At 44.2% G+C, this 12,553-nt stretch overlaps 1 protein-coding gene across 1 annotated transcript in view; it reads left to right on the forward strand.

Annotated features, from left to right (window-relative positions):
• Nucleotides 1-12,553, forward strand: part of LOC125885349 (phosphatidylinositol 4,5-bisphosphate 3-kinase catalytic subunit alpha isoform-like) — a 78,758-nt gene that overhangs the window by 36,730 nt on the left and 29,475 nt on the right. Inside the window, exons 12-18 of the mRNA XM_049570832.1 lie at nt 1,306-1,391; nt 1,486-1,591; nt 1,703-1,855; nt 1,961-2,092; nt 7,195-7,319; nt 7,582-7,663; nt 7,811-7,975. Of these exons, the coding sequence (XP_049426789.1) occupies nt 1,306-1,391; nt 1,486-1,591; nt 1,703-1,855; nt 1,961-2,092; nt 7,195-7,319; nt 7,582-7,663; nt 7,811-7,975 (849 nt within the window). The remainder of the gene's footprint in view (nt 1-1,305; nt 1,392-1,485; nt 1,592-1,702; nt 1,856-1,960; nt 2,093-7,194; nt 7,320-7,581; nt 7,664-7,810; nt 7,976-12,553) is intronic.

A 12,553-nucleotide genomic window follows, 5' to 3' on the forward strand; every position in this document is an offset into this window, starting at 1 on the left:
GATAATATGGCACTATGAGCTCTCTAAGATATGATGGAGCTTGACCATTTAGAGCTTTGAATGAATGAATGAAAAAAAGAAACAATAAATCAATCAGCCGTTAGTGGAAGGAGCGTCACCCTCATCTCCACGGCGTATGTGTTGATCGAAGAAGTCTTGCGCAGCCTTTGCAGTGGAAAAATTGTGTGTCACATCACAGAAGGTCAAGATGAGAGTGGCAGGGTGAATAAATCCAGATATCAAATTAAGCCTCCGCAGCTCCGATCTGACTTGATTGAAGGTTGCTCTCTGCTTCATGGTTTCAGCACTGAGATCTGGGTAAATGCTGATCCTTCTCCCATTATGAATTAAAGTACGGGATTCTGCTGCCAGACGAATAATCTTCCTTTTGACCTCCAAGCTGTACAGCCTTGCGATGCGATCGGGAGTCCTTCCTGGCAGGTCCGGTGTGGTGCGCTATACTGATCAACGGAGCGGGCCCAATGGACTCTTCCCCGAACAGTTCATATAAAACTTTAGTTGTAAAAGTAGTAGGGTTACCAGACTCAGCACCTCCAGGAAGGCCAAAAATTCTTATGTTAAATTTTCGTCTGTGATTCTCAAGTTGGTCGACCTTCTGTCTTGGGTGCTTGCATTCTTCCCTTATCTCAAAATTGTCCTGTTCCAGCTCAGAGATTCGGATATCAGTATCAACAGCAGCCTGCTCCAAGCTAGTAATTTTTTTGTTGCAGAGAGCCAGCTGGGTCTTGAGCTCTTCCAAGCATTGATTTACTGGTTGAAACTTTGCGTCCAAAGCAGTAATAATCTCCTCTCAAATTATTTCTCTCATTGTAGAGGCCATCTCGGCAGTAAATGTTTTACTTCCACACATACCTTGAGCCATGTCAAACAGGTGATGCTCGTTACGGAGAACAGGTGAAAGCAATCAGGTGGCCTCGCTTCTCATTCTTTCCAAACAGAAAATCAGCGTTTAAGATTAGGAGAAAAACGTTACCAATCTATAGTATTCTGTGGAAATAAATTAGTGTCCCAGAGTAGGCCTAAAAGATTGTTCAACAAAACTCCAGCAGGCAGAAATTAAATAATTATAAATAATAAATAATAGTGCGGGACAAGGAGAGAAGCAGCTAAGCGTGTCACGGCATGCTACCGGAACTGGAAAAAAATGGTTGTTTTGTGTCTCTGTGGTTGTGTCGTCTGTCCTCCTGTCCCCTTGGACTGTCCCTAATGTACAGACCTGACATCAGTTTGACATCAGTGAGTCACAGTGTGTAAAGGTTTAAATATGTGTGTGTTTGTTTATAGATCTATGTGAGAACAGGTATCTATCACGGTGGAGAGCCGCTCTGTGACAACGTCAACACTCAGAGAGTCCCCTGCTCCAACCCCAGGTAACACACACTCACTGTATACACACCTTTTACCGCCTCTCTTTTCCTCTGTCTGTCTCACCTGTCCGTCTCACCTGTCTCTCCTTAATTCCAGGTGGAACGAGTGGTTGGCGTATGACATCTACCTGACTGAGCTCCCTCGCTCAGCCAGACTCTGTCTGTCTATCTGCTCTGTGAAGGGAAGGAAAGGAGCCAAGGAGGTGAGACCGGAAGGAGACAGGGACACATGAGTAAATGAAAGAATTAATTAAGGAATGGCTGAATTAACCTGTCTGTCTGTCTGTCCATCCGTCCTTCTCTCTGTCCGTCAGGAGCACTGTCCTCTGGCCTGGGGGAACGTCAACCTCTTTGACTACACAGACGTTCTGGTTTCTGGTAAAGTGGCTCTCAGTCTTTGGCCAGTCCCTCACGGGCTCGAGGACCTCCTGAATCCTATCGGAGTTGCTGGTTCAAATCCGAACAAGGTACACAACACCTCTGTTGACCTGTCTCTCCACTTGTCCATCACAGTGAGGACATATAATTAATTCAGCTGATTGATTGATTGATTGATTGATTGTCTTCTGTAGGAGACGCCTTGTGTGGAGCTGGAGTTCTCCTGGTTCAATCAGACTGTTGTGTTTCCAGATGAGCAGCAGATAGAAGAACACGCCAACTGGACCATCAGCCGAGAGCTGGGCTACAACTACTGCCAAGGACTGGTAACATAAACATATACACAACTACTGCAGAGGACAGGTAACATAAACATATATACAACTACTGCCAAGGACAGGTAACATAAACATATATACAACTACTGCCAAGGACAGGTAACATAAACATATACACAACTACTGCCAAGGACAGGTAACATAAACATATACACAACTACTGCCAAGGACAGGTAACATAAACATATATACAACTACTGCCAAGGACAGGTAACATAAACATATATACAACTACTGCCAAGGACAGGTAACATAAACATATACACAACTACTGCCAAGGACAGGTAACATAAACATATACACAACTACTGCCAAGGACAGGTAACATAAACATATATACAACTAGTACCGAAAAGTTTACAGCTCTTTTAAATTCTACATGTACTGACTTAATGGACTTGGTGGCGCCTTTTAGGATGAAACGCGCTAAACCACTGACTGAACCATGGCTGAATGACACCACCCGCACTCTCAGGCGTGCATGTAGACGCGCTGAGAGAAAGTGGAAGAGAGATCGTCTTCAAATCTCTCTAGATATTTTAAGAAATAGTTTATCTGAATATCAGAGAGCTGTTAAAGCTGCAAAAACTAATTTCTTCTCAAACCTTGTGTCAAATAACAGCCATAAACCTCAGTTTCTTTTTAATACTCTTAATTTGCTTTTAAATAGGCCTACCTGTAATTCTACCTCCATTGTATCTTCTCCTGCACTATGTGAAAAATTTCTTAAATTTTTCAAGATTTCTGCCATCAGGTCCATTCCCTCTCCTCTGGCCTCTGACCCTGTTGCTTCCTCCGTAGCCCCAGTTATTTTTGAGGCTTTTGTGCAAGTGTCTCTTCCTTCTTTAACTAAAATAGTTCAGCAGCTACGGCCATCCTACTGCCCCTAGACAGCATTCCACCCGTTTCTTCAAGGATGTTTTTATCACGCTGGGGCCTTGTATTGTCGACCTTATAAATTCTTCCTTGATGTCTGGCTGTGTCCCCGCTGCTTTCAAACATGCTGTGGTGCAGCCCCTCATCAAGAAGAATAATCTTGACCCTTCAGTTTTGTCGAACTACAGACCTATTTCTAAGCTCCCTTTTTTGTCCAAAGTCTTAGAAAAGGTATTGCATGAACAACTGCAGTCGTATCTGGACTTAAATGGCATTTCTGAAAAGTTCCAGTCGGGCTTTAAAGCACGCCATAGCACAGAAACAGCGTTTTTAAGAGTCTTTAATGATCTGCTTTTAATTGTTGATTCTGGTAACACTGCTGTTCTGGTGCTCTTAGACTTGACTGCAGCTTTCGACACAGTAGATCATAAGATTCTTTTATCACGTCTTGACCTGTGTGTAGGTATTAAAGGTACAGCGCTCAAATGGTTTGAATCCTATTTATCAGAAAGGAGTTTCTCTGTTCACATGGGCCAGTATAGATCTGCTGCATCCTCACTCAATTGTGGGGTGCCTCAAGGTTCCATCTTGGGCCCCATTCTCTTCTCCATTTATATGCTTCCCCTGGGTGCTATATTTAGAAAGTACAATATAACATTTCATTGCTTTGCAGATGACTTACAGATCTACCTTCCTCTTCAAACAAACAGCTCTGCCTCCATTCAAGCTCTGCGGAACTGTCTCAATGATGTTCACACATGGATGGCTTCAAATTTCTTGAACCTAAACAAATCCAAAACTGAAATTATTTTATTTGGCCAGTCTGACCTTTTAGATGGCTATGACAGTGCCATTGGTCCATTGGCTTCCTACTGTCTCCCTGCTGCAAGGAACCTAGGAGTAATTTTTGACTGTGCCTTTAAATTTAAAAAACAGATTAGTTCAGTAGTCAAATCAAGCTTCTTTCAATTAAGGCTACTTAGTAAGGCAAAGCCCTACCTCCCCCCACTTGATTTTGAAAGGGCAGTTCACGCTTTCATTACCTGTCGTCTGGACTATTGTAATTCTCTTTATGCTGGATTGGACCAGCAGTCACTGAAACGCCTGCAGGCTGTCCAGAATGCAGCAGCCAGACTGCTGACAGGAAAGAAAAGACGTGATCATATCACCCCAATACTGGCCTCCTTGCACTGGCTCCCTGTCCAGTTTAGAGTTCAATTTAAAATTTTATTATTTGTTTTTAAAAGCCTAAATGGCTTAGCTCCATCCTATCTATCTGAGCTTGTTCAGCTTCACACGACAGCCAGAGCACTGAGATCAAGCAACCAGATGCTGCTGGCCTGTCCCAGAACTAAACTTAAAAACAAGGGTGACAGAGCCTTTTCCGTTGTGGCGCCAAATTTATGGAATACTTTACCATTCCATATAAGGGCAGCCCGAACTTTGGAACACTTTAAATCTCTTTTAAAAACCTACCTCTTTTTGCTTGCTTTCACCTTTAGTTGAGACAGATATGTCTTTTACAGCTTTTATTTGTATTTAACCTGTACTCTAGTGTTTATGTTTTATTGTCTAAGCCTATTGTTGATCTTATTGATAATTTCTGTGGTTTTTGCTATTCACTCACTCTTTGGATGAACTGTACAGCACTTTGGTCAACCAAGGTTGTTTTTAAATGTGCTATATGAATAAATTTTGATTTGACTTGACTTGACTAACTACTGCCAAGGACAGGTAACATAAACATATACACAACTACTGTCAAGGACAGGTAACATAAACATATATACAACTACCGCAGAGGACAGGTAACATAAACATATATACAACTACTGCCAAGGACAGGTAACATAAACATATACACAACTACTGTCAAGGACAGGTAACATAAACATATACACAACTACTGCAGAGGACAGGTAACATAAACATATATACAACTACTGCCAAGGACAGGTAACATAAACATATACACAACTACTGTCAAGGACAGGTAACATAAACATATACACAACTACTGCAGAGGACAGGTAATATAAACATATATACAACTACTGCAGAGGACAGGTAACATAAACATATACACAACTACTGCCAAGGACAGGTAACATAAACATATATACAACTACCGCAGAGGACAGGTAACATAAACATATATACAACTACTGCCAAGGACAGGTAACATAAACATATACACAACTACTGCCAAGGACAGGTAACATAAACATATATACAACTATTGCAGAGGACAGGTAACATAAACATATACACAACTACTGTCAAGGACAGGTAACATAAACATATATACAACTACCGCAGAGGACAGGTAACATAAACATATATACAACTACTGCCAAGGACAGGTAACATAAACATATACACAACTACTGCCAAGGACAGGTAACATAAACATATATACAACTATTGCAGAGGACAGGTAACATAAACATATATACAACTATTGCAGAGGACAGGTAACATAAACATATACACAACTACTGCCAAGGACAGGTAACATAAACATATATACAACTATTGCAGAGGACAGGTAACATAAACATATACACAACTACTGCCAAGGACAGGTAACATAAACATATATACAACTACTACAGAGGACAGGTAACATAAACATATATACAACTACTGCAGAGGACAGGTAACATAAACATATACACAACTACTGCCAAGGACAGGTAACATAAACATATACACAACTACTGCCAAGGACAGGTAACATAAACATATATACAACTACTGCAGAGGACAGGTAACATAAACATATACACAACTACTGCCAAGGACAGGTAACATAAACATATACACAACTACTGCCAAGGACAGGTAACATAAACATATATACAACTACTGCCAAGGACAGGTAACATAAACATATACACAACTACTGCAGAGGACAGGTAACATAAACATATATACAACTACTGCCAAGGACAGGTAACATAAACATATATACAACTACTGCAGAGGACAGGTAACATGAACATATACACAACTGCTGCAGAGGACAGATAATATAAACATATATACAACTACTGCCAAGGACAGGTAACATAAACATATATACGATTACTGCCAAGGACAGGTAACATAAACATATACACAACTACTGCCAAGGACAGGTAACATAAACATATATACGATTACTGCCAAGGACAGGTAACATAAACATATATACGATTACTGCCAAGGACAGGTAACATAAACATATACACAACTACTGCCAAGGACAGGTAACATAAACATATACACAACTACTGCAGAGGACAGGTAACATAAACATATACACAACTACTGCAGAGGACAGGTAACATAAACATATATACAACTACTGCCAAGGACAGGTAACATAAACATATACACAACTACTGCCAAGGACAGGTAACATAAACATATATACGATTACTGCCAAGGACAGGTAACATAAACATATATACGATTACTGCCAAGGACAGGTAACATAAACATATATACGATTACTGCCAAGGACAGGTAACATAAACATATACACAACTACTGCCAAGGACAGGTAACATAAACATATACACAACTACTGCCAGGTAACATAAACATATACACAACTACTGCCAAGGACAGGTAACATAAACATATATACAACTACTGCAGAGGACAGATAATATAAACATAAATACAACTACTGCCAAGGACAGGTAACATAAACATATACACAACTACTGCCAAGGACAGGTAACATAAACATATATACAACTATTGCAGAGGACAGGTAACATAAACATATATGCAACTACTGCCAAGGACAGGTACCATAAACATATGCACAACTACTGCCAAGGACAGGTACCATAAACATATGCACAACTACTGCCAAGGACAGGTAACATGAACATATACACAACTTCTGCCAAGGACAGGTAACATAAACATATACACAACTACTGCCAAGGACAGGTAACATAAACATATGCACAACTACTGCCAAGGACAGGTAACATAAACATATGCACAACTACTGCCAAGGACAGGTAACATAAACATATATACAACTACGTCCTGTGTCCCTGTATCTAAATGTCTGTCTCCCTGTCCCTCGATGTCTCTCCGTCTCTCTCTGTCCATCCCTTTCTCTCCCTGTCCACTCCATGTCTCTCCGTCTCTCTCTGTCCATCCCTTTCTCTCCCTTTCCCTCCCTGTCTGTCCCTGTTTCTGTGTCTCAGAGCAGTCGTCTGGCCTGTGACAGCAGTGTATCAGCAGGTGATGCAGAACAGCTTCGTTGTCTCTGCTCCAAAGATCCTCTGTACGAGCTCTCAGAGCAGGAGAAGGACTTCCTCTGGAGACACAGGTGAGGGCGGGGCTTCCTCTGGAGAAACAAGTGAGGGCGGGGCTTCCTCTGGAGACACCAGTGAGGGGCAGGGCTTTTATCTAGCTCACTCTACCTTTGTCTTTCCCTTTGACTTTCTCTACCTGTATGTGACTTTGTGTCTTCCTTCCTGTCTACACCTGTCTCTGTGTCTCTACCTGTCTTTAACTGTGTCCGTCTTTGTCCCTGTCTGTCTTATTGTCTCTGTCTGTGTCTCTGTGTGTCCCTGTCTCTCTCTCTGCAGACATTACTGTGTAAACATCCCTGAGTCTCTTCCTAAGCTGCTTCTGTCCGTCAAATGGAACTCAAGAGACGAAGTGTCCCAGGTACAAAACACTCTTCGGTCAGGATGGTGTCTCACTGTGTCTCAGTTTGTCTCATCAGTTACCTGTCTTTGTCCTCCTGCTCCTTCTGCTCCTCCTCCTCCTGCTCCTGCTCCTCCTGCTCTTGCTCCTCCTCCTGCCCCTCCTCAGATGTACTGCCTGTTGAAGGAGTGGCCTCTGATGGAGCCTGAATCAGCTCTGGAGTTGTTGGACTGTAACTTTCCTGATCCGATGGTCAGAGAATTCGCTCTGCGCTGCCTGGTTCAGAATCTGACCGACGACAAGCTGTCACAGTACCTGCTGCAGCTGGTACAGGTGAGTCTACTGCTGCTACACCTCCAGCTACACCTTTTGTTACACCTGCTGCTACACCTCCAGCTACATCTTCTGTTACACCTGTTGCTACACCTCCTGCTACACTTCTTGCTACACCTCCTGTTACACCTGCTTTTACACTTGCTGTTATACCTCCTGCTACACCTCTTGTTACACATGCTGTTAGACCTGCTGCTACACCTCCTGTTACACATGCTGTTAAACCTGTTGCTACGCCTCCTGTTATGCCTCCTGTTACACCTGCTGTTACACCTCCTGTTACACATGCTGTTACATATGTTGCTACATCTCTTGTTACACCTCCTGTTAAATCTTCTGCTACACCCCTGTTACACTTCTTGTTACACTTCCTGTTATAATTCTGTTACACCTTCTGTTACACCTCATGTTATACCTTCTGTTACACCTTCTGTCTCACCTCCTGTTCCACCTGCCACTACACTTCCTGTTACATCCCCTGTTATACCGTCTGTTCCACCTCCTTTTACACCTACTTCACCTTTTCCTCCTGCTGTTACAACTCTTGCTACACCTCCTGTTACCCTCCCCGTTATACCTTCTGTTACATTTCCTGTTATACCTTCTGTTACACCTCCTGTTACACCTTATAGAATAGAATAGAATAGCTTGTCATTGTACAGTACTTCGTACAACAAAATTTAAAGTGCAAACTTTCAAGTGTCCCAGAATATATTACAAAAAAAAAATATGCAAAAAGTTTGAGTACCCTAATGACCATAGGAGCTATGCTGTCGGGGGCATTTTGCCCCTGGTAGGGTTTCCCATGGCAGATTGGTTCTGGGCGAAAGGTCAGACGAAGAATGGTTCAAAAGACCCTTCATGATGGACGAAAGCAAGGACACGTGTACCCGGCCCAGAGGGTTACCGGGGCCTCGCCCTGGAGCCAGGCCTGGGGTCGGGGCCCATGGGCGAGCGCCTGGTGGCCAGCCCTTTGCCCATGGGGTCCGGCCGGGCCCAGCCCGAACCGGCTACATGGGCTCGTCCCCCTGTAGGCCCACCACCTGCAGAGGGATCCAGAAGAGATTGGTGCTATGTGGTTTGGGCAGCAGACCAAGGCGGGGGCATTGGCGGTCCAATCCTCGGCTACCGAAGTTGGCTCTTGGGACATGGAATGTCACCTCTCTGGCGGGGAAGGAGTCGGAGCTTGTGGAAGAGGTTGAGCGCTACTGGCTAGATATAGTCGGCCTCAACTTGACACATAGTTCCGGCTCTGGAACCCAAGTCCTTGAGAGGGGTTGGACTCTCTACTTTGCTGGAGTTGCTCTGGGTGAGAGGCGGAGGGCTGGGGTGGGCTTTCTGATAGCCCCCAGACTCTCTGCCTGTACATTGGGGTTCGCCCTGGTAGACGAAAGGGTTGCTTTCCTGCGCCTTCGGGTCGGGGGAAAAGGTCCTGACTGTTGTCTGCGCTTATGAGCTGAACAACAGTTCAGAGTACCCATCCTTTTTGGAGTCCCCGGGACGGGTGCTGGACAGTGCCCCGACTGGGGACTCCATTGTTCTGCTGGGGGACTTCAACGCTCACGTGGGCAATGACAGCGGGACCTGGAGGGGCGTGACTGGGAGGAAAGGCCTGCCCGATCTGAACCCAAGTGGTGTTCAGTTATTGGACTTCTGTGCGGGTCGCAGTTTGGCCATAACTAACACCATGTTCAAACATAAGGATGTCCATCAATGCACGTGGCACCAGGACAGCCTAGGTCGCAGGTCAGTGATTGACTTTGTAGTTGTATCATTTGACCTGCGGCCGTATGTTCTGGACACTCAGGTGAAGAGAGGAGCAGAGCTGTCAACTGATCACCACCTGGTTGGATCAGATGGTGGGGGAAGACGCCGCGCAGACCTGGCAGGCCCAAACGAACAGTGAGGGTCTGCTGGGAACGCCTGGCGGAAGAACCTGTCCAGATGATCTTCAACTCCCACCTCCGGGAGAGCCTCGACTGCGTCCCGAGGGCAGAGGGGGACATTGAGTCCGAATGGGACTTATTCCGCTCTTCCACTGTCGAGGTGGCGGTTGTGAGCTGTGGCCCCAAGACCACTGGGGCCAGTCGCGGCAGCAATCCCCGAACCCGCTGATGGACACCAGAGGTGAGGGGAGCCATCAGGCTGAAGAAGGAGGCCTACAGGGCAGAGTTGGTTTGTGGGTCTCCGGAAGCAGCTGACTGGTACCGGCGGGCCAAGCAGAGCGCAGCAGCGGCAGTCGCGGAGGCAAAAACTTGGGCGTGGGAGGAGTTCGGTGACTTCTGGGGCAGAAGTCGCTGACATAGTGAAGCAACTCCTAGGCGGCGGAGCCCCAGGGGTGGATGAGATTCGCCCTGGATATCTCAAGGCTGTTGTAGGGCTGTCCTGGCTGATACGCCTTTGCAACATTGTGTGGACATCGGGGGCAGTGCCTCTGGAGTGGCAGACCGGGGTGGTGGTGACCTTCTGATTGCTTCAGACAAAGGACTTGTCTCTGTACTTGTTTTATTAGATCTTAGTGCGGCGTTTGACACAATTGACCATCAAATTCTACTGCAGAGACTGGATCACTTAATTGGCCTAAAAGGTTCTGCACTGAGCTGGTTTAAATCTTATTTATCTGATCGTTTTCATTTTGTTCACGTTCATAATGAATCATCCTTATGTACCAAAGTTTGTTTTGGAGTTCCGCAAGGTTCTGTGCTCGGACCAATTCTATTTACTCTATATATACTTCCTTTAGGTAACATCATTAGAAATCACTCTATAAATTTCCATTGTTATGCGGATGATACACAGTTGTATTTATCGATGAAGCCAGAAGAAAGTAATCAATTAACTAAACTCCATAACTGCCTTAAAGACATAAAAACCTGGATGAGCACCAATTTCCTGATGTTAAATTCAGACAAAACTGAAGTTATTGTTCTTGGCCCCAAACAACTCAGAGACTCTTTATCTGATGACATAGTTTCTCTAGATGGCATTGCTCTGGCCTCTAGCACTACCGTAAGAAACCTCGGAGTGATATTTGATCAAGATTTGTCTTTTAATTCTCATTTAAAACAAACCTCACGGACTGCATTTTTCATCTGCGTAATATTGTGAAAATTAGGCCTATCCTGACCCGAAAAGATGCAGAAAAATTGGTCCACGCTTTTGTTACCTCAAGGCTGGATTACTGTAACTCTCTATTATCAGGTAGCTCTAGTAAGTCCTTAAAAACTCTCCAGCTAATTCAGAATGCAGCAGCACGTGTACTAACAGGAACTAAGAAACCAGATCATATTTCTCCTGTTTTAGCTTCTCTGCACTGGCTCCCTGTAAAATCCAGAATTGAATTTAAAATCCTACTGTTAACTTATAAAGCTCTAAATGGTCAAGCTCCGTCATATCTTAGAGAGCTCATAGTGCCTTATTATCCCACCAGAACTCTGCGCTCTGAGAACGCCGGGTTACTCGTGGTCCCTAAAGTCTCCAAAAGTAGATCAGGAGCCAGAGCCTTCAGCTATCAGGCTCCTCTCCTGTGGAATCATCTTCCTGTTACGGTCCGGGAGGCAGACACCGTCTCCACATTTAAGACTAGACTTAAGACTTTCCTCTTTGATAAAGCTTATAGTTAGGGCTGGCTCAGGCTTGCCCTGTACCAGCCCCTAGTTAGGCTGACTTAGGCCTAGTCTGCCGGAGGACCCCCCTATAATACACCGGGCACTTTCTCTCCTTCTCTCTCTCTCTCTCTCTCTCTCTCTCTCTCTCTCTCTCAATTCAATTCAATAAGCTTTATTGGCATGACTGTAGATTAACAATATTGCCAAAGACATTAAAATTTACAAATAAAGTACAATAATAAAAGTAAGTCAGAAAACTATAAAAAAAAGATTAAATATATGATATATAATACAAAATACACCAATCTACAATACAATACACCAATATATAATATAGAAAAAAAAATGAATAAAGAAAAATGTAGATTGTGAGTTACAAGGACTGTAAATATAGACAGGTGTGTCAGGTGTTGTGATGGTTGTCCTCAGGCTGTGGCATAACCTGACATATGTTGCTGCTGCTAAGCTGCTGACTCTGTTCTCTCCAAGGATGTGTTGCATTTTAGTTTGATCAGGCAGAGAATCAAAGTCAGTGACTTTATGTTTTATTTTTGAGAGGAAGTCGGCTCTGATGTGTTCATACTTGCTGCAGTGCAACAGGAAGTGTGTCTCTGTCTCCACTTGTCTGTGTGGACAGAGCTCACACAACCTGTCCTCTCTGGGCAGCCAGGTCTGCCTGTGTCTGCCCGTCTCTATGGCCAAGCTGTGGTCACTGAGTCTGTACATGGTCAAAGTCTTCCTCAGTTTCTCATCAGTCACGGTGCTCAGATATTCTGCCACCGTGTACTGTCTATTTAGAGCCAAATAACACTGAAGTTTGCTTTGCGTTTTTGTGGTCGATGTCCAATAGTTAATGTAATGTTCTTTTTGTTTCTCTATAATTTGGTGGGTCCAGATTGTGTGAGGGCTGTGCTGAGGTCTTGTGTTGTTAGAGGAGCTGAGCCTCAGGACCAGCTGGCTGAGGGGGCTC

Source organism: Epinephelus fuscoguttatus, unplaced genomic scaffold (assembly GCF_011397635.1).
Source record: "Epinephelus fuscoguttatus unplaced genomic scaffold, E.fuscoguttatus.final_Chr_v1 AP022699.1".
NCBI classification, from domain to species: Eukaryota; Metazoa; Chordata; class Actinopteri; order Perciformes; family Serranidae; genus Epinephelus; species Epinephelus fuscoguttatus.